Below are 27,832 nucleotides of genomic sequence, written 5' to 3' on the forward strand. Positions count from 1 at the left end.
GTTATATAATTAATCTATGAAATATCAACCCAGTTATATTTACAAAAGCAAGCTTTTAAAAACCATACATGACTCCTAAGTTAGAATATTACTTTCCTAGGGGTGTATACTAAACTATGACAAACATCTACCCGCAAGGAAGTAATTCAGTAAATACAATTCCTATTGAGTTATACATGATGTAACTTTAGGCCTGCAGCTAAGGTAAAAGGCACAGTTGGGGTATAGGATGAGGAGCTAGGGATGCTTTCATTCTCCTAACATTAACATTTAATTTGTGGCCCCATTCAGTCAGTTGTGTCACCATATCCTCCTTTCTTCAGAATAGTTATCTATCCTGATGGAACAAAGAGAAAATTTATTTCCTGCTAAAATAATAATTTTTAAACAACAATGTTAAACCAACATTTATAATTTAGGATATAAAACCAAAATAAGCTTACAGAGGAAAAGTGAAATAATTCCTTTGTCATACATGTGATTTCTAATCACATTCCTTCCATTGAAATACAAGCAATGGAAACAAATATGAAGTTCTTTATAAGTAAACAGCAATAAATAATATCGACACCTAAGTCGACAGGTGGTTAGTTCAACTCTAACCACTAAAATTTCAAAATTGATATAATATCAAGAACTAAGAGAAGCCTTCACTATACTAATTTCTTACATTTAAATAAAATATTAAGTGTGAAATTACTAAATATGTAAACATTTTCAAAAGGAGATGAACACAGTTAAATAACTTCAATTTGGGTAGTTCTAATGAAAATCATTATTCAAAGTGATTAATTAGCTTCACAAAGAAAATTACAATTTCTATTTGAAATTCCACTAATATTTGAAACAAATCTATAACATTTTAAATGTCGGTACAATCATACCTATTAAAAGCATGAATTATTCCTAGTGCTATATTTCACTTTGCAAAATCAGTATGGATATAATAAATTAAGGCTCCAGATTGAAGTACTTAAAACAAAGAGTTTAGCAAATTATTTAACAAGATGTTATTGCTTTCATTATTAACAAAAATAGGCAAAAACCAAGAAAATAATTTTACAATAGTTAAATAATTTCTTACTTTTTATATTGGGAATTTTTATTTATGCTCCATTTCAGTTGAGACACTCAAAAAGATCTTGTTTTTCTGACTTTGTACACTAAAATCATGTGACCTTTTTGACATTTTTTAAGAAACCACATGCACCTGGGGTTGTGTTAAATGTCAGGTCCTTATCTCTCTGTAAAACAAATTATCTAAATTCTTTCAACCTGTTGAAGGCATTTTAAACCACACAAGAGGAGACAAAAATGTATTTCAATTGTTTTAAGGAAGTACCTGGTCAAATATGTTTTTCACATTCACACTATAAAAGTAACCCCTGACAGTTGTTTTTGTATGTTTTTAAGAAAGCATTTGAAATAAAGGTTCACTATTATAATGAAGCATTGGCTATCTTTGCCTTGAATGTAATATAGGTCTTTAATGAGTGAATTTTTAAGTATAGTACTTAGAATAAAGTCTGGCACTAAATAAGCACTATCTGTTAACCACCACTACTAGAAATGATTTTAAAATGCAATAAGCAACCAGTGGAGTTTATTGTGCTATTCAGGTTAGTAGGTACACAATTTTTTTAAAATATCATTAAGAATTCAAAAGTCAAGAATTATTTTGCTTTCATCCTACATCAGGGAACATGTACTAACTATAATCAAATGAGAGTTAATTAAAAAACAGCAACTGTTTAGTTATGTATGTCACCTGGTCAGTGCAAGAAAAAGCTTAAATATAGGCATTTATTTCTTTAGTTTCTATCCTCAGTCACCCTCTCTTAGGGGTCTCGATTTCCTCTACGGCATCATTTTTCTTCCTTCACCTTTGCATAACTGACTCCCAAGTTAATATTTTAGCCTTTACTTCTGAACTATTAATATTTCCACTTGCCCCAAAGACATCTCCATGTAGAATTTCAAATTCTACAATATTCGAAAACTATCATCTCTCCACACATATTCCCTAATTCTTTCCTCTTTCTGAACTCTTTACTGCTTACAAGATATTAATCCCTTTCAGCCCTCAGAACTGTTCACTTTTTTCAATTACCATTGTCATTACCTTCAAACTTTAAATAGCACTAGCACAGGACCTTTCAGAAACATCCTCACTAGCCACCTCCATTTAACATCTACCTCTTCTAATTTACCCCACACATCACTGCTGAGGTAATCTTCCTAAGTAAATATCTCTTACCCTCCTACTTATTAACATTTTTGTAAGGTTTTGTATGCTTATAGAATACATTCCAAAACCCTTTATTTAGTATCTAAGGCTGTTGGAATCCTGGCCCCTCTGACTGTACTATATTCCTCAGATAACCTACACCCTAGCCCAGATCTACTCCCCCATAGAAATTGCAAATTTTGAGTTATTGTGAATCTGAACTACTAAGAGTTAGAGCTAGATGCTAATTGCTCAAGTAGGAAGGTAAGGCAGGTGGAGTGAGGGACTCTTTCCTAGTGAAGAGAGAAATAAACATGTTTTTTTCTTTTTTACATTTTGTACAGCTTTTTTCCCCCCAGAACAGTCTTTGCTGCTATTATTTTTTAAAAAATTGATCTATTGGTGCATATTAATATACAGAATAGTGTGTTTCACTGAAACATATTTGTACATGCATATAACATAATTTGGTCAACATTGATTCCTAATTTCTCCTCCTACTCTCCCCTTCTTTTTTCCCTTCTTCTGCCCTATTGTTTCTTCTACTTTCATGATATCCCTTTTTTTTCTTTCTTTCCTGCTAGTTTCCACATGAGAAAAAACTTTTGCTACAGAAATACAAAATAACATACACCCAAATTATTGTGAAACTTTGAATTCCATAAACAGTGTTGAAAGATCCTTATGATTTTGTCTTCACATCTATGTTAATTATGCTTCTTTCTTGATGACTAGAAATTAATTCTTGCATTCATTTTTTGACTACTGGGGTTGGATGTTCACCTAGAAAACAGTCACAGTAATAACCTTGTTCTCTAAAATAGAAAGCTTATTAATCCCATTTTTTGGGAGGAAAAATTTAACTTATAAAAATGATTCTTACTGGTATGTATGAAAAGTTATTACTTCTTAATAGGAAAAAAATAATACATAGGTTGGGAATAATTACAATTAGGCCAGTGTGTTACACTGTGTATTTTAATTATGAATTCAAATTGGGATAAAGTAATACTACAAACCATTAAAACATTTCCTTCTATTTTCAAATGAAGGAATGGAATAGTAAAACAAGGAACCTATCTATAATAAATCTAATAAAGATGATGAAATATTAATAACTATAACATAAGGTAGAACATGTTCATTGCTATGTAGTGCCACTGGAGGACAGAGAGGCAGATATAATGCTTTGTATGGAGAGAAGATCCTTGAAATCAGGAAAATGTGTTTGTTGGCATTGGAGTAGAATTAGAAGGAAGTTAGCATGATCAGAAGCACAGAAAAGGAAGAGCAGGAGGCACGGAAGTCAGGTAAGTGGTAGAGTACATACTTAGTATGTATGAGGCCCTTTGTTCAATCACACACATACAAAGAAACACAGTGACAGGCATTGACGAGGATATGGTAAAATTGGAACCTTCAAATATTGTGGTTGGGTACATAAAATGGTCATCTATCTGCCTTAGAAAATAATTTGAGGGAGATTTTTATGAATGATGAAATGGAATTATCTCCAAAATAGGTCATGATTCAAGTGAAAAAAGACAGCAAGTATACTGTAATAGTATGCAACTATTTGTTTATAAAAAATATATATAAATGCATATTTGCTACACAAGAAACTGGTGGCCAGGAACGTAGCTCAGTGGTAGAGTGCTTGCCTAGCATGTATGAGGCCCTGAAGTACTAAAAACAAACTGGCAACACTAGTTGCCTATAGAAAGATGAGTTGGGTAGTCAGAAGACAGGAGCAATATGAGAGACATGGGTAATACTTAAAAAGAAAAAAAGCACATAAAATAAAACTACAAGAGGTAGGCACATAATCTGAGCTACTCAGGAGACTAAAGTGAGAAGATGGAGAGCTTCAGCCCAGCCTAACCAACACAAGACCCTGACTCAAAAAATCAAAATAAAACAAAATAACATTATGTTTTATCTATTAAACAAATTAAGACAAAAATACAATGCTATGCACTAAAAATAAAATTTAAAATCACTTATGTTGTGTTCTATCATGTAACACAAATGAATGAAGCAGGTAGGAGCATAGAGAAATGAGTAGGAAAGATTAAAAATCTAAAACTGAAGCAACTACTACTAAACTCTGATTGTGTCAGATAGCAAGCCCAATACTGCTGTTATCTTACCATTTTTTCAAAAGAAACAGGAAATCTGGACCTGGGTTCAATCCTGGTACCAAAAAAAAAAAAAAAAAAAAAAAAAAAAAAAACCAAAACAGGAAATCTAAATATGTATGTAAAATGAGCTGACTTTATTATAATATTGGGTCTCCACCATGCCCAGGAAAATACATTCATCCCACAGGCCCATTTTTGTAACCTCCAGTATTACATAAAGTCCCTAATTTGTGAACATGTGTTTCTAACTTGTAAGTTTGGGAACTCTGAATGCATTTTCCCAATAAGAGTCAAATAAGTAGCTGGTTTCCAGACCCATTATATGTACAGTTAAACTACAATACTGAACAAATAGTATATTATCACTAACTTCTATGATCAACAATGTTTACATTAACAAAATTATTCTAAGTTTCTATTGTTGACTTTGGAAAGTCTAAAGTGATAGATCCAAGGGTAAATGAGAAAGAGGCAAAGAAAAAAAAGGAAAGAAAGGAGCATTAGGTGGGCTCCTTTTTATTCATCAGAAAATAAGCATAATTACCATAAACATGAAAACAAAACCACAAGGATGCTTTCAGCACTATTTATAGATTTCCAAGTCTTACAATAATTTTAGTTTTCATTTTTATATCAAAATTTACAGTTTCTCTCTTCAAAGGAGGGAGGAGCTCTTCATACCCACCTACTTTGCCTTCTTCTGACTTGAGCTTTTTAGCATCTTGCTCTTAGTAGTTCAGATTTATAATCACCCTCAAAACTCACCAAAGGAAGTTTATGTATATATAAAAAAAAAAAATAAGACTGATGTTGGGGAGGAGCTCATGATAAGAGTGTCTGCCTACCATGCATATAAGGCCCTGAGTTCAGTCCCACACACTACAAAAAAAGAGTAATAATAATAAAAATAATCAGAGACTTTTTCTGATTATGAAGGTAAAGGATCTTGAGAAAGAATTCAAATCTTTGATGGTAGAAACAGGGATAATCTTTCAAAATTTCTCCAGAGATCTGTGCCATTTGTAGGCAAGGAAACTGATTAGGAAAAGAAAGGAAGAAAGAAAGGAAACTGGGTATAGTGGTACATGCCTATAATCCCAGCAACTCAAGAGGCCGAAGCAGGAGAAGAACAAGGTCAAGGCCAGTGACCATGTCTCAAAATAAAAAATAAAGTGGGCTGCAGGTATAATTCAGTGTTAAAGTATCCATGAGTTCAAACACCAGTATGGGAGGGAAGAAAGAGAGGTGGGTGAGAAGGAGGGAAAAAAGGATGCCTCAGCAACAGAAAGAGCTGACACTACTGAAATTTCCTGCAATCCTTTCAAGGGGGCTGGTGATCTGTAGGAGAATTCTGTCAATTACTCATAAATCACTCATCAGAAAGTAGGAATGCCACATAATCTACACAATTAGTCTTACCAGAAAAATCTATAGGGGCTGAGGCTGCAGCTTAGGGGTAAAGCATGTGCCTAGCAATGCACAAAGCCCTGGGTTCAATTCCCAGCACTGAAAAAAAAAAAAAAATGGATAAAGTAGAAAGCAAATTCTCAAGCCCACTAGAAGAATGAAGTAAGATTTATTTTCTAAAGGTACATTTTAACACTTTTTTATTACTAAAGTAATAATAAATTGACTTTTGTAAACTGAAATTCACCCATGACTACTTCTATGAACCCTACATTTTCTACCCATGGATTCTATCAGAAGATTATTTGTAGCAAAGACTCAAACTCAGAAGAGAAATACTACTTAGTACTTCTAGTTATTTTTGTTAACATTTAGTTAATGGACAGCTAACGTTATCCTAAGAGTAAATATGATTTTTTAAAATAAAATGTGAAAATTTTTAGTCATTCACTGATGCTTCAACCTATAATTCTGAAGAATAATCTACAAGTGTTCTGGCAATCTGTCTTCGATGATCAGCTAATATCTGCTCTCAGGTTACCAATAAAACAGCATTACTGTCCTACATAAAACCTAATTAGGAAAATAATTTGCTACATCGAAAAAAAAAGTCACATGTGCTCTAAATTCCAACTCAATTTCAACTTACTGCCTCTATTTTCCATTAATAAGGAACACTGAGAAGTTCCTTTAAATAGTGAGGCTACCAAGTTTCAGTCATCAGTGTGTCTGTTCCCCTCTATTAGGATAGAAATCAAATGTACAACATAATTTTAAAAGGGTGCTAATAATATGAATTTACTGGGACTTTTTAAGTAAGGTGATACTTTTACTGTCTTCTATAACTACGAGTTACTCAACTAGACACCCATCCCTAATCAGTACAGGAAATGCTCCAAAAGCTTCAGAATTACTTCACAAAAATATTTAGCCTATAATTGCTTTTATACAGATTCACTAACATAAAGAAAAGTCCCATTAGTATTTCATGTATTTCTTGGCTTGAATATAATATGGTTACCAAGGTCCACCAGATATCATGGAAAATAAGGAAAAAAAGTGTAAATAGAAAGAAGAGATTCTAGGTTTTAAATTTGACCAAGGTCGGCCTCAACCACTATACTGAATTGATTCTAAAGGAAAACATTAAGGTATTTTTGTATACTACAATTTTCAAAAATAAAATTATCAATTATAAAGCATACCTTGCTGAGCTAAAGTTGATCTAAGCATCCCAGTCTTTGACCAAATTTTAATTTGTCCATCTTCTCCAACTGAAAATAAATTAAACCATTAAATTTGCATATAAAAACAGTATCAATATAATGCATATTTAAAATTTGCATAAAATTTACTCTAAAAGATAGAATGCTTTAGAACTGTAAAAATTAATAGAAATTACTTTAAAACAATTTTGTCAAAACACCCTTCCAAGACAAAAATTGTATTTTTTCCTTCAATCTTAGAAGACTTACTATTATTCATATACTGCTTCCATTGTCACCATAATCACCATTTTAGAATTCTAAGAGAAAGTCAGGTGCAGGCCTATAATCCTAGCAATTTGGGTTGGCTGAGACAGGAGGATTATAAATTTAAAGCCAGCTTGGGAAACCCTGTCTCAAAATAAAATAAGAAGGGCTCAGTGCTGAAGTACCCCAAGGTTCAATCCCCAGTACCACACACACGCGCGCGCACGCGCACACACACACACACACACACACACACACACAAACAACTAAGAAATATTTTCAATGTAGTAAAAATTAATGAAGCCAAATTCTAGTGAGTTAGGGACTGAATGAAATGAAATAATGGACTATTCTATTGAATAGTTTAGCTAAAAAGGAAAAAGAGGAAGTTTTAGCAAGATGGTTATTAAAAAAGGGGATTTTTAATTTATTCTTAATTTTATTTTAGGCAGTGCTAGGGATCAAACTCAGGGCCTTGTGCATACTAGATAAGTGGTCTACCACTGAGCTATGGCCCCAGACTGGAACTTATTTTCCTTCTTAATTTTTAAAATAAGTGACATCAATCATATTTATATGACAAAAAAGAGGCCACTGGAAAAGAAGTTTAAGATACATATGAGATCACTACTTGAAATTTTAGAGTAATTAGGCAAGAGAAGGAAATAAAAGGAAAACAAATAGGAAAGGAAGAAATCAAATTATCAACTTTTTCCAGATGATAAGATCCTATCCTTCAGAAGATTTTAGAAGTTCCACCAGAAGACTTCTAGAGCTGACAAACAAATTTGGCAAAGTAGAAAGACATAAAATCAGCATACAAAACCACCGAGAAAGAAATCAAGAAAACAAGTCTATTTACAACAGCCTAAAACAAAACAAAACAAACAAAAAAACCTGGAAATAAATTTAACCAAAGGCATGAAAGACCTCTACAATGAAAATTTAAAAATACTGAAAAAATAAACTGAAAAGACTCTAGAGGATGGCAAGACCTCCCATGCTCATAAATAGACAGAATTAATATCATTAAAATGGCTATATTACCAAAGTAATCAAAATATTAATGACATTCTTCAAAGATCTAAAAAAGGGCTGGGGTTGTGGCTCAGTAGTAGAGCATTTGCCGAGCACATGTGAGGCACTGGGTTTGATTCACAGCACCACATAAAAATAAAATTTTTACAACTAAAAATTTTAAAAAATATAGAAAAAAATTATAAACTTCATATGGAAGAACAAAAGACCCAAAATAGCAAAAAAAAAAAAAAAAAGAAAAGAACAATCATAATACCCTATTTCAAATTACATTAGAGAGTTATAGTAACTAAAACATCATGGCACTGGCATAAAAATAGGTAGAACAGAAGAATAGAAGACAGACACAAACCCACACTGATCCAGGAAAAACACCAAAAAAATATGTTGGAGGATATATAGCCTTTTAACAAAGGACTGTGGGAAAACTGGATATTCACACATAGAAAAATGAAACTAGATCCCTATCAACCTACACAAAAGTCAACTCAAAATGGATTAGAGAACTATGAATTAGACCAGAAATTGTACAACTGCTAAAAGAAAATGCAAGGTAAACACTCTAACATATAGGCACAGGCCCTGACTTCCTCAATAGGTCTACTAAAGCTCCAGGAAATACCAAGAATTAATTAATAGGATGGCATCAAATTAAAGAGTTTCTACACAACAAAGGAAACAACAGTATATACAGATAGTCTACATAATGGGAGAAGATCTTTGTCAGCTACTCCTCTGACAAATGGATTAATATCCAGAATATATAAAGAACTCAAAAAACTTACCACCAAAAACAACACAATCAAAAAATGGTCAAATGAAACTAAACAGATATTTTTCAAAGGTACAGATGACCAATAAATGAAAAAATGTTCAACGTAGGAAAAAATGTTGCCATCAGGTAAATACAAATCAAAACTACACAGAGATTTCATCTCCACTTAAGAATGGCAATCCAATCCAATCATCAAGAATACAAACAAGCCAAGGCAAAGTGGCGCATGCCTGTAATCCCATCAGCTCAGGAGGCTAAGGCAGGAGGACTGTGAGTTCAAAGCCAGCCTCAGCAAAAACTGAGGCACCAAGCAACTCAGTGAGACCCTGTCTCTAAATAAAATACAAAATAGGGCGGGGATGTGGCTTAGTGGTCGAGAGCCCCTGAGTTCAATCCCCAGAATAAAAAAAAAAAAAAAAAAAAAGGGGCTGGGGAGATAGCTCAGTCAGTAGAGTGCTTGCCTTGTAAGCACAAGGCCCTGGGTTCAATCCCCAGCACCCAAAAAAAAAAAAAAAAAAACAAGGACAAACAATAATAAATGCTGGAGAGATGGGGAGAAAGGCATTATTTTAACTGCTGGTGGAATTATAAATTAGTCTAACTGTAACAGTGGTTCACTTTATGCTTTGAATATAGCCCTTGCTGCTCTGTCACTGCAATTTATTTTTAAAATGCATGTTTCTTTCTCTTCTTCTCTCCCAGCTCCTACCTAATCTCTGTCCATTCCTAATCTCAGGGAAGAGTTATATGTCCTTGAGTACACACCCACTATAGGAACAAAGTAATCCAGACTTTGGAGATGGTACCAAAAGATCCCGAAATGACTATATCCCAAATTAACAAGTGAATCACAACTCCAACAGAGAAATGTGGAATGTCACCTTTGAATCATCTCTTTAAAAGCACCTTGTTCCTGCTGATGGGCAGAATCATAGCCTTTGGGACAGGAGTCCCCTGTATTTCTCCTTTGCTAGCAAAGCAATAATAAACCTTTTTCCTTTTTCTCAAAACCGTGTCCTCAATGAAAAGTTGTACCCCGTTTGTGTACAATGAATCAAAATGCAATCTGTAAAAATTTAAAAAAAATTTAAAAAAAGTGTCCTCGTTATTGGATTGGCATCAGAAACAGGGACTGAGCTTTCCGCAAGGTAACCACTATGCAAATCAGCATGGAGGTTCTTCAAAGGTCTAGGTAGGAATGAAACTTTCATATGACCTAGCTATACCACTCCTCAGTATTTATCCAAAAGAATTTAAGTCAGCATATTGATACATATATATCCATGTTTATCACTCTGCAATTCACAATAGCCCAGTGTGAACCAGCCTAAGTGTCCATCAACAGATGAATGGATGAAAAAAATGTGGTATACATATGTATATAACGAAGATTTATTCAGTAATTAAAAAAAAATGAAATCATTTGCAGGAAGATAAATAGAGCCGGACTCAGAAAGTCAAAGGTCGTATATTTTCTCTCATATATAGAAGCTAGAGAGAAAAAAAGAGGAAAAGGGATCTCACAGAAATGCAACAGGGTAGAGAAAAGCAGGAGGGCAAGGTAAGGAAGAGGGAAATGAAATTGACCAAATTATATGCATGTATGAATATGTCACAATAGATCTGGTAATGTTTTTTATTATGCATCAATAAAATTACAAAAAAAAAATACAGGTTACAAAAGGGACAATTCACTGAAAAAAGCCCTCTGATCAAAAGTCAGGTGACAGCTATGGTAGTTTTAAAACACATCCATAAATTCTCTGTTATTCTACCCTTCAAAAGGTACAGTTTAATTTTCTCTCCTTCAGTGTAGGCTGTACTTAGCGACTTGCTTCTAATGAACTCAGAATACGATGGCTATGATAGCATATGATTTCTAAGAGTAAGTCACAAAAAATATTGTGGATTCCATCTTGTTCTTTTTTTAGATCACCAGTACAAGCAGCTGCCATGTTATAAAAATACTCAAGCAGCCCTGTGAAGATGCTTATATGGCCAGGAAATTAGTCTCCTGCCAAAGCCAGAGAGGAACTAAGGTCTCTCCCCTTACCTATTGAGCCAGGTAAGTAAGTCACCTTGGAAATGGATCCTTCAGCCCTAGTCAAGTCTTATTATGACTGGTCTCATTCAACAACTTGAATGAAACCCATGAGAGACAATGAGTCATAGTCACTCACCTAAACTGCTCCCTGACCCACAGAAACTGTCAAATGCTACACATTTATTATTAAAAGTCATGAACTGTAATCCCAGTGACTGAGGACATATCACCCTGTCAAGTTTCCTAAGAGGAGACACAACAAAACAACATTCTAATATGGTAACTATGCCTCGGGAAGATACGTGGAGAAAAGGTACAAAGATGTTTAATATCCAAGTGTCAGGTGATCATTCTCCACTTTACTGTCAAATATATAAAAATGCATATATTTTTCATTTATATATTTTTCATTTTTTAAGATTAATTTAAGATGCAGAAGGTCTCACTTGATGCTGAGACTGGTTTCAAATTCGTGATCCTCCTGCCTCAGTCTCTTGAGTACTTGGGGTTACAGGCATGTGCCACCACACCTAGCTTATCACTCACCTTTTATAAAGGATACTATAGGTGGAAGTGGTAGCAAAAGTTCAGGGTCAGCTTCAGCAATTTAGCAAGATGCTATCTTAAAATCAGAACATAAAATGATGGGAATACATCTCAATGGTAAAGTAACTCTAGGTTCAAACCCCAGTAACAAAAGAAAGAATATGCTGCCATTTAAAACAACATGGATGAAGCTGGAGGACTTCATGGTAAGTGAAATGATCCAGACACAGAAAGAACTATATTTCATTTCTATTTGTGGAATCTGGAAAAATAAGGTTGAATGTATAGAGAACAGTGGTTACTAGAAGACAACAGTTAATAATACTGCATCGTATACTAGAAATTTCAAAGAGAGTAGAATTTTAGGTGCTCTTACTGCAGAATAAGTATGCAACATGATGGATTTTATTAACACATATCCACTATACATATTAATGAGATTCGGTGTGATATTTTCATACATGCATACACATATACTGGTAATGTCCAACCGCCCTTCTACTCTTAATGCACCAGAACCCTTCCCAGCCAGAGTCAATACTCTATTTTCACACTGATTTTATTTTAGCTGCTATATATAATAGATAGTACATGATACTTTCTTTCTGTGTCTGTTTTATCGCTTAGCATCCAGTTTCATCTATTTTGCTGAAAATTATAGGATCTCATTTGTTTATGGCTAGATAATAATATACCATTGTGAATAAATAACATATTTTCTGATGTGTGTTAAATTGCTTACCCATGCCACTAATTTTTCTCTTTGTATGTATTGCTAAACATACTGTTAACACAACTCCAACTCATATAACAAAAGAAACAAAGAATAAGTAAATTAGGAAAAAAAAGAAAACTAACAATATGAAATTTTGAATTATAACATTATAGCAGTCTAGATTCTGTGCCAATTATTTGCTATCACATGTGAAAGATTTTATTGCTAAATGAAAATACTCTCTGTTTCTTGGGAAATTTTCTTTAAACATACATTTAAAATGTTATTTCGGGGTTGTTATCTCTTAGTGGTAGAACACTTACTTAGCATACACAAAGCAGCTCTAGATTCAATCCCCAGCACCAATTTTTAAAAAGTTATTTTTGTAAATAACTTACCTGTAACTAATGCTGTACCTTCATAATTCCATCTTCCTGCAAGTACTGCTCCACAGTGAGCTTCTACACTTTTCTCAACTCTTCCTAACTTAGAAATCAAATGAAATTTACCTAAAAAAAATTGTATTTGAGAAACATGTTTTATTTACTTATTCAATACACAAATATCTATTGAACATCTACTACTAGCTTCATACTAGGCCTTCTAGGCGTAAGAAGAAACAATATAATTATTCTTAATCTCAAGGAACACATAAATCTATTGAAAACCAGGCATAAAACAGAGTTACAAAACCTAGAAACAAGTGGTATAACTGACGTTTATTAATGCTATAATGGTTCAGAGGGACAGTGAAATTCTGCTATAATATGAGTAAGGTGCACAAAGAAAAATGTCAAGAAACCCCTATATTTAAGCAGAATTTTACATTCTTGATTTTTTTTCAGCTATGGAACAGCTGAAAAAAGTACAAAGAAAAAAAAAAAAAAGCAAAATAGTTATATAAATAATCCCAGGCTTTAAAATATTTGCCTTATATCAGGTCCTAGGACAAAAAGTAGGCCAAGTACTTAGATCTTGTTCTCCAAAAGTTTCTGCATAAACAGGCAAAAAGTTAAAGAGAACTTTAAAAGACATAAGTGAAACTATATCAGATATCAAGGGGGAAAATCAAATATGCGAAAATAAGTGGTACAGGAAGACAAGAAAATATCAATGGGATATTTGAATAATCATTAAACCTAGTAATATGTAGAAAGTAATAAAACAAAAAAATACAGTGAATCTACAAACTTTTCCCAAATATAGTACATATACATATGTATGTGCATACATGTATATGTATGTGTGTACATATAAACATATATATTTGCAATAGAAGAATAATGTAGCTGCTTAATCAAATTTCAACTAAGGATTTATTCTGTTTAAAATAACTTTTAATGTACACCTTTTCGAGATTCTGATTTAATATTAACAATTCATTAAAATATACTTAAGAGCTGGGAATGTATTGTAGAGTGCTTGCCTAGAACACACAATCCAAATATGTATATATATGTGTGTGTGTACCCACATACACACACACACACACACACACACACACACACACACACATGCACATGAACACACATGGCAGATGCTTAAGATAGCTTCAGACATTCAATACCGAGCACCACCTACTCATTTTCACCAAAAAAGTTATTCTCCCTTTTCTACACAAAGGATACTTTACTTATAGCAAATAACAATGAAAAAATTTTGAAAGTCCTACTTTTAATTACAAAAGGCAGGGGACAGAAAGGAAGAGAGATGGAAGGAGGTTAATCAGCAATGAGCTACAGTCCAAAAAGAACAAAAGACCATTTTGTAGTCTTGAATTTATTTTAAAAGCTTTAAAAAAATATTCTATCCTCACCTACTATATGCTACCACATCCCTGGCAGTCTACCTACCTACCTCAAAATCTTCAGTGCTTTGGGTAATCCTGCTCCTCTACTAAATAGCAAATGTAGAGTCAGTGTAAGTAACTTGAAACTTCCCTCACCAAAGTTTCATTATAAAGCACTCTGGTCTTTAGATACAACACACATTTTTCCACCTGCCACCTATGTGCTGCTGGTAGGTAGCTAAAAGAACTTGTCCCAGGACTAGTTCTTTCTTTCTGGTGAGCATCTGAAATGGCTCAATAAATCCTTTTATTCCAGAGATCTCTTGGTCTCAAGAATTTTGACTTAACACCCTGTTAAAGTATTTTTTATTAAGTTTTGATTCCTTTCAGGACCATGGCCATATCTTACATTTTTATTTGCAACAGAACTTTTACATAATCAGTTGGTTAAAGTTAACCCAACTCAGCATCACAAAACATAGTCTACTATGACATTCTTTCTTTCCCATTAATTTAAATGTCTTCTCTCATCATTCATTTTCTAGGACCTCAACAATCTTTCACCTAACAATCCACTAGCAACATGTACTCCCCCAACTTCCTTTTAACTTCATATTTACTGCTGTGTCATTTTTCTAACATAACAATATTACTTTGAATTCAACTGTATGAATTCTTTATAAAAACAACTTAAAATTAATTTGTATATATGTTTTTCATATATTTGTTTACAAACAAAATACAAGAGGAAAAAGTCTCAAGAGGCAACTAAAGATAACATATAGTAAGTAGAAAGCTACTCCTTTATTCATTCAGATGTCTCATTAAATGTTAGCATAATGTCTAGCACATAATAAATAACTACTGCAGATAATATACAAATTCATCAAAGAGATTAACCAAATAACTTAGCCAGAAATGTAGAGTTCAAAACTTATCTTTCAACCTATTCTAATTTTTAAAATTTTATGTATTTACATCACTGATATATCTTACCCTAAAACATCTAATACTGATTTTCTGACAAGTGTTTACATTACCCTTGCTATCCATAACCTCAAAGAAAATATATCCTGAGACAACTGAGGTTTTTAGTTTTTGGATTTTTTTGCAAAGATTTGGCACACAATAAATCTTTGTTCTTTGTATTTCATCTGATTGTTACAAACTGCTTAAAACAGCATACCCAGAATATAAAGCTTAAAGTAGAATTACATAAATCAAATATGTAAAAATCCTTATTTATCCATTTAACTATTTGGGCTCTTCTCTACAACTTTCACAGCTCTCCTGTGACCTTCCTAAAAAAATGGAAAACAGAACTCACTGGTAGAGCATCTGTGTGAAGACTGAGGTTTGGCCCCCAGCACCACAAAAAAAAAAAGGCAGAATTAAAACTAGACATTAATTAATTTCTAACTACTTGTTAGGGGTTGAGTTTGGTTAGAGAATATAACAAGGAAGATTCATTGATTCATTTATTATGTGAACAATGAATGTTTTCAATTTAAAAGATAGATGTTTAAACTTTTGAATAAAATTAATCTCATTCAATAAATTAATCCTAACTTTTTATAGTAACCCAAATAAATTGGCAATGATAAAAAGAAGAGAGGAAGTAGATTTAAAATATATGAAACACATTTTTAAAGATTACAAATGCTTAAGAAATGTCCATGAGAACAACACTTGGAACAGGAAGGCTAAAAAAAGTAACAGATGAATGCTTTCGCATTTAATAGCAGAAATGTTTTGGCAGATGGCAGTAAAAAGCCACAAGGCTTTATTTATTTATTTAATTTATTTATTTATTTATTTATTTTTTGTTTAGTGTTTGTTTTGAATTATTTCTGTGGTACTTGGGGATTGAATCCAGGGATGCTCTACCCCTGACCTACATCGCTGCCCTTTTTACTCTTTAAGAGAGGGTCTCACTAAGTTGTCCTGGCTAGCCTGGAACTTGAAAACATCTTATCTAAGCCTCCCCCGTAGCTGAAATTACAGGTGTGTTCCAACACACCCAGCCACAGAAATTCTAATAGCTAAGTTCTGATACAAAAAAATAAATAAATAAAAATAATTTTTAAAGTGGAATTTTAAAATGGGTATATTAACTAATAAGAGACTATGGGAATTATTTTAATATCTAATACAATGTAAAAAAATATCAATAATCATGAAATACAATTTAAGGAATGTTTAATAGCTTTACAAAAGTTTGTGTTGTTGGGTTTTTTTTTTTTTTGGGGGGGGGGAAGGGGGCTGTTACTAGAGATTGAACTCTGGCACTTGACCCCTGAGCCCTGAGCCACATCCCCCACCCTATTTTTTTGTATTTTATTTAGAGACAGGGTCTCACTGAGTTGCTTAGTGCCTCACTTTTGCTGAAGCTGGCTCTAAACTAGCAATCCTCCTGCCTCAACCTCCCAAACCACTGGGATTACAGGCATGCGCCACCGCTCCCCCCTCTACAAAAGATTTTAATCACCCCAATAAAAGATTTTATACTAGAATTCCTTTACACAGCAGCTCCCTTACTACATTTAAATAATTTGATTCTTTTCAAAACATAACTTTTTAAAATAAATACATACATTTATGGTCAACTGCTTTTTTTTTTGGCAAATAAACACAATAGCTTTAATACCTGCATTTTATTTATTTATTTTTATGTCATGCAGAGAATCAAATCTAGTGCCTCACACGTTCCAGGCAAGCATGCTACCACTGAGCCACCACCCCAGCAAAACAAAATTTTAACACACTATTAAAGAAACATCTCTTCTAAAAAGTAGGAGCCAGCTACATGAAATATTTAAAAATAGGAAAATGTTAAGGAGAAAAATTACTGAGGAGACAAAATACTTGGCAAAAGTTTGCTCTATGTATTTTAAGACCTGCCCCAAATCTCAGGACTTTTTATTTCTTACCCTAAAATACCTAATACAATTTTCTGACAAGTGCTAATACTAGGAATTATTTAAATATATCAGGGGAGCCGCTATTAATAATTAATGTTATCATAAAGAAGAAGAAAAGGATCAGAAAACGGGAACACTGGAAAGAGTGATCAACGAATTTAAAAACTGAAACTTCCTTTTCTGCCAGTCTTAGGGGAGAAAAAAACAAGAGGAGAAAGCTGGAGGAAATTAGAACAAAGAACTTTTTGAGCAATGAAGTAAATCTCGAAGGAATTCTTTTTTCAGGTATTGTGGTTAACATCACACAAGATGAAGAAGTTTCAGAGCTGGGAGTACAACTATGTGCTTCTAATCAATAATATTGTACTGTAAATCTCATGTTTGTGGTTTTTATCAAAATATATTAAAAGTCCTAGATTAAAAAAGACAATGACCTCAGATGTTTATTTGGCAGGAGACCCCTTTATCACCTCCCAATGGCATATGCCTTCCTCCTTGAACACTTCCTTTTTTTTTTTTTTTGATGTTGTTTTCTATCTTATTCTTCTACTTCTTTTTTTTGATCTATTACCTTTTTTCAAAAGGTCCCAGCAATTCTTGGGAGAAAATACCCTACTCTAAGTTATGGTATGCTTTCTTGAATTATATAGGAAGCCTAAAAATAAAATTAAATACTAGGACTTCTCAAGAGTCATAATATATTTTCTTTATTACTCTTATAAATTTATATTTTAAATTACATTTTTTTTACATTGGACTTTTTTCCCTATCAGAAAAAATCCAATAGGAAATAGAGATCCAAGGAATTATTAGTTTATGGTGATTAAGTAATCTGAATAATTCAGTGAAACAGACAACAGAAATTATCAAGACTTTTTTACTGTCTAAATTCACCAGATAAAAGTCAGTCCTCATATACTACTGTTTAAAAAGAAAAATGTAAAGAAAATATATGATAATATATGAGTAATTTTTAAAAGTTGATATGAGAACATATTTTTGCCAAAAGAAACATGAGGACAAACCAGAACCAAAGAGACTGGTTACTTACAGGAAATAAATAGAAACAAGATGTATGGAATTGGGTGGGTAAAAGTAGTAACATTATTCTGACTCTACTTTTTATATAGCTTTGAGTTTGTGAAACCACTCATAATTGTTTACATATATAAAAAATACTCAATACTCAATAAGGATGGGGAGGAGGAGATCTTAGATGAAAAACAAAATTATATATAACTAACTGTATTTCAAATGAATAACATTACACACTTAAGCAGGGGCAAGGCAAGTAACTCCAAAACCTTACAGAACTTTGACTCTATAGCCTCAATCAAAAATAAAGATAAAAACAATGGTAAAAAGATATTGAACTTTAATTTTTACAGTAGTATGGGTTATCAATTCTATAAAATAACAGGTCTGTATTCTTCAAAATTATCAAGATCATACAAGAAAGACTGAGGAGTTATTCCAGATTAAAGGAAGCTAAAGAGACATAACAAAAGTAGTGTGCTACCCTATATTAGAAAAAACAAAATTCTAAAAAAGGTATTGTTAGGACAATTAAAATATGAATGTGAGCTATAGATTATAGTATTGTATCAATGTTAAATTTCCTGATTTTGATCAATGTATTATGGTGAAATAATAGAAAGTCCTTATTCTTAGGAAATTCATTAATGTATTTATGGCTAAAGGGGCAAGTCTGCAAATTACTCTTGAATTTTTCAGAGAAAAAAATGTGTGTATAGACGTGTACAGAGAGAAGAAGTAAAGAATTCTTTATAAATGTAAAGAATATGAGACAAAAAGATAAACTAGTGAATTTGGAATAAAGAAGATGCAGAAATTATTTGTGTAATGTTCACAACTTTTCTGTAAATATGAAATTGTATCAAAATAGAAAATTTTGTTTCAAGTGAACCTTTTACTTTATCATCGGAGGTAAAATTAAAGTCTAGCTATGGTTACCAACTGCTTTCACATATGTATCTCTTTAGTCAAGTTTCAGAAAAATAAGTTAAAAAAGAAAAGACTTTCTGCTAATGAAGTGTAATCTGACACTAGTTCAAGGCATAACATCCCTTCTCTTTCTGAATTACAAAAGCCCTCTTCTCCTTTCCATGTAGTAGTCTGAGGCTTGATGCTCAATTAGCGTCCTATTCCCTTGATTAAAGTGATTGACTCTGACGGGCACATGGTTCAAGCTCATAGGACCCTCTGAAAATTGCCTACGAGAGGTGTTATAGAAGAAGCACTCCTTCTGCTGACATTTCTTTTCCAGAATAAAGAACCTTAGGCTACCAGTCACCATTATGCTCACCACATGAGGGAAGAACGCATGCAAGAGATGGTGAGAACAGAAGCCTGATACAGCTATACTTGAATATCTACCCCTAGATTTAGGTAAACCAGAAAACTCCATTTGTGCATGTTAGTCAAATAAGTTCTGTTACTTACGATGAAGATACCCTAACTAGAGTACCCCTAACTGACATAGTAGGTAAATGTAATACAGATAAGAACAGTTCAAGTATTTCTGAAAAAAAAAAAAAATTAAATTAAATTAAAAGTAGAAAAATCACGCTTTCTATTCACCAGTAACAAAACTATGGTCAAGTTATGGTCAACTCTGTAAGTGGAAATTAACATATGCTAGAAAATGAAGGATATATTTAATAAATTGATTATGTATATCCATACCTTTTTTAGTGTGGTTATCATTTTAAACTTGAAGAAATTACAAACCAAAACGGTGATAACAGTTAAATTCAGCTCATCAGAGCACAGTGAAAATAAAGCCAAAGGCCCATATTCAATTCAATATATGCCACTTTAATTCACTGTCTTCCACAATAATTCTATGACCCAAACTAAATGACTATACAGAAGATAAATATGTGAAGGCATGTAAATTCACAAATGTCAGTTTTGCAAAACAACTGAAAACATGTGTTATACATAACATACAATACTAATTTAAAACTTACCATCAGAACTTGTGAGAACAAAACTTTCTGCTTGTGTCTGTTTCTTTACACCTAAACTTTTTGGAAACCAGTGAAGATCTATAGGGTAAATATCATCAGGAAGCTTTACTATTTGACTTGTTTCACTGGTTAACAAGTTCCACTTCACTATCTGGTGATCATCACTACATGAATATAGTTCTTCAGCAGTAGTCCAGCCCACACAGCTTACTAATTCTTGATGTGATACCATATTAAGGAGGCATAAAAAAACACAAAAGCACGTAAGTCTTAAGTCTTAATAATTCACAGATGCAGATTATGAGAAGGAAGTAAAATATAAAATGGTTAGTTTTCAAGCTTCTAAGTGTTGTTTGTTTGGTGCTGTGGGTTTTTTTTTTTTTTTTTTTGGTTTTTTGTTTGTTTGTTTGTTTGCAGGGGGATTGGTTGTTTGTTTTTGTTTTGGGGTTTTTTTTTTGGTACCAGGGATTGAACCCAGGGGTGCTTAGCCACTGAACCACATCCCAGCCCTTTTTATTTTTTATTTTGAGACAGGGCTTCACCAAGTTGCTGAGGCTGGCTTTGAATTTGTGATCCTCCTGCCTCAGCCTCTAGTGTCACTGGGATCACAGGCATGTGCCACAATTCCCTGCCTATTTTTAATTTTATGACTCTGATTTTTTCCACAAAGAGGAAATTAAAAATCAGTCAAAACAATCATAGGAATGGAAAGCAAGGAAGACAGCCAGATGCCAAAAAGAGGATAAACTGATTTGACAACGTGAGCATTTAAAACTTATATTACATAATAATTCTTTAAACAAGGCCAAAAGAAACTTAATACATCAAAAGGTAGGAAATGATCTACACTAAAGTGTTGAGACCTAGGTAAGAAGAAGGGGAACTACTACTATATACAAGTATAGTGTTCATATACTATACACATATACATGTGGTAGACATATATGTGTATCAATTATTAGAAAGCACATATCACTTTGGTTAAATAAAACAAAAAATCAGAGCTGGGGATATAGCTCAGTTGATAGAGTGCTTTCCTTGCAAGCACATGGCCCTGGGTTCAATCCCCAGAAAAAAAAAGTGGGAAAAAAAAAAGAAAAAAAAAAAAAAAAACAGCAAGTACTTAAAGAAGACTAAAACATAAGCAAAATATTTCCTTAAATTGCAAAGTGTAATTCACCTCAGGAAAAACCCATAGCTTAACGGCCGAAACTAAAACTATTCCAAATGTTTTTTTTTTTTTCCATTTACATTTTGGTCATTTATTTTTGACAATAACAATTTTTTTTTTCTTTTTGCACTGTTAGGGATCAAATTCAGAGCCTCACACTTGGTAGGTAAGTGCTCTACCACTGAGGTACATTCCCATCCCCCAAAAGTTTTGATGAGAACTAATTCAACTGCAATTTACTATATCTATACAAGATGAATAAAATATATCCCCTAAAATTTTTTTTTTTTTTTTTTTTTGGTACTGGGGATTCAATCCAGGTACATTTTTAAACTAAGCTACATCCCCAATTCTTTTTACTTGCGATGGAGGGTCTTGCTAAGTTGCTGAGGTTAGCCTTACTCAAACTTGCAAACTTCCTGCCTCAGACTCCCAAGTCGCTGGGATTACAGAGACCCCCCCTAAAATTCTTCAACCCATTTTTTTAGTCTCTGATTTATTATAAGATTTCTATATACATTGAAATGCTAAAGTCGCTCTTACATCCTCCATCAAGACAAGCTGCTTACCCTAGCAGAATTGTGTACCTAGAAAAGAGTATTTTAGGATGTCATTTACATGCAATGTTTTTTCTTCTATACATTTGAACTGGGGACTTGCTGAGAAAATACAGGTCGTCATGCATTTGAGAAAACATTAATAACTGCTACCTTCCCTTATGAAAAAGTAAGTCTCACTGGTCAGATTTCTCCAGATTTGTCCTTTACTTTATCCAGAGTGCAGAGAAATTAAGCAAAATTCAATGAACACATTAGGAATTATTTGGTTTAAAAAAAAAAAAAGCTTCACTGGAAATGGTGGTGCATATCTGTAATGCCTGCAACTCAGGCAGCTGAGGCAGGAAGACCACAAGTTCAAGGTCAGCCTCAGCAATTCAGCAAGGCCCTAAGCAACTCAATTAAAAAAAAAAAAAAAAATTAGAAGAACTGGAGATGTGGTTCAGTGGTTAAACAGCCATGGGTTGAATCACCAGTACCAAAAAAGTATAAAATTTTAAAAAGCTTCTCTTCAATATCCTACTAAATAAAAACTACTTTTGAAGTACTTAAATACAATGCTTGAATAAGAAAAATGTCATTAAGAATTTGAAAGTAAGATTTAGGGCAAATAATTTGCTTTGGAGAAATACCTATAACACACGATCTCAAATATTTTGAAAACTATTTAGCTAAACTACCATTAAAGGAATAAAAAAAGGTCCATTCTCTATCTAGAATACAAAATAGAAGAAAACCTAATAATTCTATAAGATGATTACAATAAAGTTTTTAAGTATTAAAAGGATATGCTTTGGTTCTTTTAAAAGAGATATCTTCAGTCTCATGTTTCCACTTCCAGCAAATTTTTAAAATACCACTTGGATTGTATTCACTGTAAAAATAAAAGGAGAAAAAATATAATTCAGCATTAAAAACAAACAAGTGCGTACACACACACACAAAACACATCTTTGCATCCCAAGGAACACCACAGTACCTATAATTCTTCTGGCCTCAAATACATGGAAATGAGGAAGAAAACTAGTGGGTATGCCAATCCTGCCAAGAGGTGATATAAAGCCTTGGGCTGAACCACAGGATTTCTCTGTAACTTGCCTGAGAGACTCCTACTAATCCAGAATACCACTAAGTAAATTTGTTGGGTAAAAAAAATTCCAAAGGCTGTCCTGAGGCCAAATCAAAAGATTGTTCAAACTGGGAACTTCTCAACCATAGATGAATTTGATCCCTCTAATGGGTATCAATTAAATTCTTTAGGTCTGATGGAAGGCTAACCTAAACTTCATTTTTAAAGGCCTTAATTCTATACATGGAAATAAGACATTATCAACCTAGTGCCTCAAGTTGAAGTTTAATCTGTTATGAGAAGATACACTGCCCAACAGTTATGGCTACCATAGTGGTAATGTGGAAAACAAGGGAATTACTTAAGAAAAAAGTAATAAATTGTTTATAAGTTATGTAAGGCTGGATGCAGTGGTGCACACCTGTATTGGGAAGCTGAGGCAAGAGGATCACAAGATTGAGGCCAGCCTGGGCAACTTAGCGAAGACCTGCCTCAAAATAAAAAATAAAAAGGGGGGCTGGGGAGATAGCTCAGTCAGTAGAGTGCTTGCCTTGTAAGCACAAGGCCCTGGGTTCAATCCCCAGCACCAAAAAAAAAAAAAAAATGAAAAAAATGAAAAAAAAAAATAAATAAAAAGGGCTTCAGATGTAACTCACTAATAGAGCACTCTGGATTCAATGCCCAGTGCCACCATCAAAATAGAAAAAAAAAAAAAAAAAAGTTGTATAAGCTGAGTGTGGTGGAACACACCTGTAGTCTCAGCTACTTAGGAGGCTGATGCAGGATTATCGCTTTGGCCCAGGAGCCTGAAGTTACACTGGGCAACATAGTGAGAACCCATTCCTCCCCCCAAAAAAAGTTATATAAAAAAAGGTCATAGGGCTGGGGATATAGCTCAGCTGGGTTCAAATCCCCAACACCGTAAAAAAATAAAAAAAATAAAAAAATAGTGTAATTGCCAAAGAAAAACTTGGGAAAAATAAAATTAACACTCTCCAAACAACCACATTATCAAAAGAAACAAGTGAAAAAAAAAAAAAAAAAAAAAAAAGATAAATTACCTGATTACAATCTACATTTACAGAATTCTTAACATTCTTAACATCACTAACCTAAACAGAAAAAAAAAATCAAATTAAAGTTCAATTAAAGAGGGGAAAATCTCTTTAACAAGTCCAAAATTAACTGATAATTCCATCAAAGGAGATGATTACTATAGATGAATAATTCAATAGACCTTCCTTATATAATTTCTCATTCTCCTTAATCCAAGAAAACCTTTTTATATCAGCAAGGTATAAATACAGCCATATTCCAAAGCACTCTTTCACCTCTCTTTCTTGTAGTTTTCTTTGGGGGATTCTCTTGGGCTTAAAAAGTATGAAAGTACTGTAGCACAACCAAAGCTAGAATATAATCAATCCCAGGCATGGTTTCCAGGTTCATTTTTTGGTCCTTGGGAGTTATCCACCTTACTCAAAACTTCTTTTCCACTTCCATCAGACCTCCAAAGAATGATAACATTTTATACAGAGCTGCTCCTTCACAATAATTCAAATTTACTCAGATTACAAGAATTTTAAAAGAATAAAGAGAAAAAAATCATTGCTTCTGGAAATAACAAGCACAACAAACAAAGTAGTACATGTAAAACCTGAATGTAATGTTACTACCAGAAACTTAGATTTGGCAAAGGCATGATGATTTTACATCAGAAAACCTCAAACTTCTGATATCTATAATAATTTCTCTCCAGAAGAAATCATAATACCTTTTACATAGTAAAGGCAGTATGGGGGTTGGGGTTATGGCTCAGTGGTAGCATGCTCACCTAGCATACATGAGGCCCTGGGTTTGAACCTCAGCGCCACATAAACATAAAGGTATTATGTCCACCTACAACTAAAAAAAAAAAAAAAAAAAAAAACCACAGTATGGTTTTTATAAGAAAGGACTAACCAATCAATCAGAAACATGGACGGGGCGATCCAAGATGGCGGCCTAGAGGGAGACTGCACCCCCAGTCGCTCCAGAACCCTGGAGTAAGAAGGGGAGGCATTGAGAGACTCGGACTGAAATAGAGCCACGGGTGAGTCTGCCCACTGGGTAAAGCTCGGTCCGGGTGGCAGGCCCAGATAGAGGTGGCTTATCGGAGCCGGGCAGGGCAGCTAGAGTCATCCACAGGCAGCCCTGTGCGCTGCGGCGGTGGGCCCCGCCCACACAGCCAGCTTCTCCAGGTTCTCGGAACGGAACTGGCCCGCTAGTGAGAGCCTTTCTGACCAGAACAAGCTCCGAGTCCCGGAGCCCCTGCAGCCCAGCGTACTCTGGCAACGAACCAGCGGAGAGCCGCAATCCGCAAACAGCCTCTGGGATTAGGGCAGGGCAGCCAGAGACCTCTTCAGGCGGCTCTGCCCACTCCGGCTGCAGGCTCTCTTCACGGGGCGATCCAAGATGGCGGCCTAGAGGGAGACTGCACCCCCAGTCGCTCCAGAACCCTGGAGTTAAGAAGGGGAGGCATTGGGAGAGACTCGGACTGAAATAGAGCCACGGGTGAGTCTGCCCACTGGGTAAAGCTCGCCCGGGTGGCAGGCCCAGATAGAGGTGGCCTATTGGAGCCGGGCAGGGCAGCTAGAGTCTTCCCAAGGTAGCCTTCCACACTCCGGCAGTGGGCTCCTCCCACACGGCCAGCTGCACGGCGCAGGCCCACAGTGAGAGCATTTCCGCACAGAGCCAGTTCCAAACCGTGGAACCAGTAGGGGGCTAGGGGCAGTTTTCTTCGGATGAGCTGCTTTATCAGATTCCTCCAAGACATCAGGCTACTGAAGGCTGGGAGGTGATACACTGGAAATCTACCGGAACACTATAAGCCAGTAGCGGAAAACTGCAATATCTCAGGGTCCCACTGACAACTGACCAATATGAGAAAACAAGGGAAGAAAATGTCCCAAACAAACCTAGATACTACATCAATAAAACCCAATGACAGCACAGCAGAAGAAATGTCAGAAAGGGAGTTCAGAATGTACATAATTAAAACGATCAGGGAAGCTAATGAGGAGATGAAAGAGCAAATGCAGGCATTAAATGATCGCACCAATCAACAGTTAAAAGACCAAATACGGGAAGCAAGAGGTCATTTCAATAAAGAGTTAGAGATACTGAAAAAAAACCAAACTGAAATACTTGAAATGAAGGAAACAATAAACCAAGTTAAAAACTCCATAGAAAGCATAACCAATAGGATAGAACACCTGGAAGACAGAACCTCAGACATTGAAGACAAATTATTTAATCTTCAAAGCAAAGTTGGCCAAACAGAAAAGATGGTAAGAAATCATGAACAGAATCTACAAGAATTATGGGATATCATGAAAAGGCCAAATTTAAGAATTATTGGGATTGAGGAAGGCTTAGAGAAACAAACCAAAGGAATGAACAATCTATTCAATGAATAATAACAGAAAATTTCCCAAATCTGAAGAATGAAATGGAAAACCAAGTACAAGAGGCTTATAGAACTCCAAACATACAAAATTACAACAGACCCACACCAAGGCACATTATTATGAAAATACCTAACATACAAAATAAAGACAGAATTTTAAAGGCCGCGAGAGAAAAGAATCAAATTACATTCAGAGGAAAACCAATAAGAATATCAGCAGATTTTTCAATCCAGACCCTAAAAGCCAGAAGGGCCTGGAACAACATATACCAAGCCCTGAAAGAAACGGATGCCAACCAAGAATCTTATACCCAGCAAAACTTACCTTCAAATTTGACGATGAAATAAGATCCTTCCATGATAAACAAAAGCTAAAGGAATTTACAAAAAGAAAGCCAGCATTACAGAACATTCTCAGCAAAATATTCCATGAGGAAGAGGTGAAAAACAATGATGCAAATCAGCAACGGGAGGAACTAGCCTAAAGGAATAGCCAAATAAAGGAGAAACCAAATCATGTCAAAAAACAAAAATGAGTCAATTGACTGGGAATACAAATCATATCACAATAATAATCCTGAATGTTAATGGCCTGAAATCATCAATCAAAAGACACAGACTGGCAGATTGGATTAAAAAGAAAAATCCAACAATATGCTGCCTGCAAGAGACTCACCTCATAGAAAGAGACACCCATAGACTAAAGGTGAAAGGATGGGGAAAAACATACCATGCACACGGACACAGCAAAAAAGCTGGAATATCCATCCTCATCTCAGATAATGTGGACTTCAAACCAAAACTAATCAGAAGGGATAAAGAAGGACATTACATGCTGCTTAAGGGAAGCATAAATCAGCAAGACATAACAATCATAAATATCTATGCCCCGAACATTGGCTCATCCACGTACGTCAAACAATCCTTCTCAATTACAGAATTCAAATAGACCACAACACAATAATACCAGGCGATTTTAACACACCTCTCTCACCACTGGATAGATCGTCCAAACAAAAATTGAATAAAGAAACTATAGATCTCAACAACACAATCAGCAATTTAGACTTAACGGACATATAGAGAATATACCATCCAACAAAGAACGAATACACTTTCTTCTCAGCAGCACATGGATCCTTCTCTAAAATAGACCATATTTTATGCCACAAAGCTACTGTTAGCAAATACAAGAAGATAGAGATACTACCTTGTACTCTATCAGATCATAATGGATTGAAATTAGAAATAAATGACAGAATAAAAAACAGAAACTTCTCCAATACCTGGAGACTAAATAATACACTATTATATGATGAATGGATAACAGAAGACATCAGGAGGGAAATAAAAAAATTCTTAGAAGTAAACGAGAACAAAGACACATCATATCAAAATCTCTGGGACACTATGAAAGCAGTACTTAGAGGAAGATTTATTTCATGGGGTGCATTCAAAAAAAGAAGTAGAAATCAACAAATAAACGACTTAACACTACAGCTCAAAGCACTAGAAAAAGAAG

The 27,832-nt window shown here is 34.2% G+C and overlaps 1 protein-coding gene across 5 annotated transcripts in view; it reads right to left on the reverse strand.

Annotated features, from left to right (window-relative positions):
* Positions 1-27,832, reverse strand: part of Ift80 (intraflagellar transport 80) — a 115,568-nt gene that overhangs the window by 75,129 nt on the left and 12,607 nt on the right. For 3 of the 5 annotated variants that reach the window (XM_047564616.1, XM_047564614.1, XM_047564612.1), the window contains exons 2-5: positions 22,587-22,670; positions 20,069-20,290; positions 12,764-12,874; positions 6,981-7,049 (exon numbers count right to left, since the gene is read on the reverse strand). In XM_047564616.1, coding sequence (XP_047420572.1) covers positions 6,981-7,049; positions 12,764-12,874; positions 20,069-20,290; positions 22,587-22,623 — 439 coding nt within the window. In that variant the 5' untranslated portion in view covers positions 22,624-22,670. The remainder of the gene's footprint in view (positions 1-6,980; positions 7,050-12,763; positions 12,875-20,068; positions 20,291-22,586; positions 22,671-27,832) is intronic. The other 2 variants (XM_047564613.1, XM_047564617.1) reach the window with 2 other exon arrangements.

Source organism: Sciurus carolinensis, chromosome 9, assembly GCF_902686445.1.
Source record: "Sciurus carolinensis chromosome 9, mSciCar1.2, whole genome shotgun sequence".
Taxonomy (NCBI): Eukaryota; Metazoa; Chordata; class Mammalia; order Rodentia; family Sciuridae; genus Sciurus; species Sciurus carolinensis.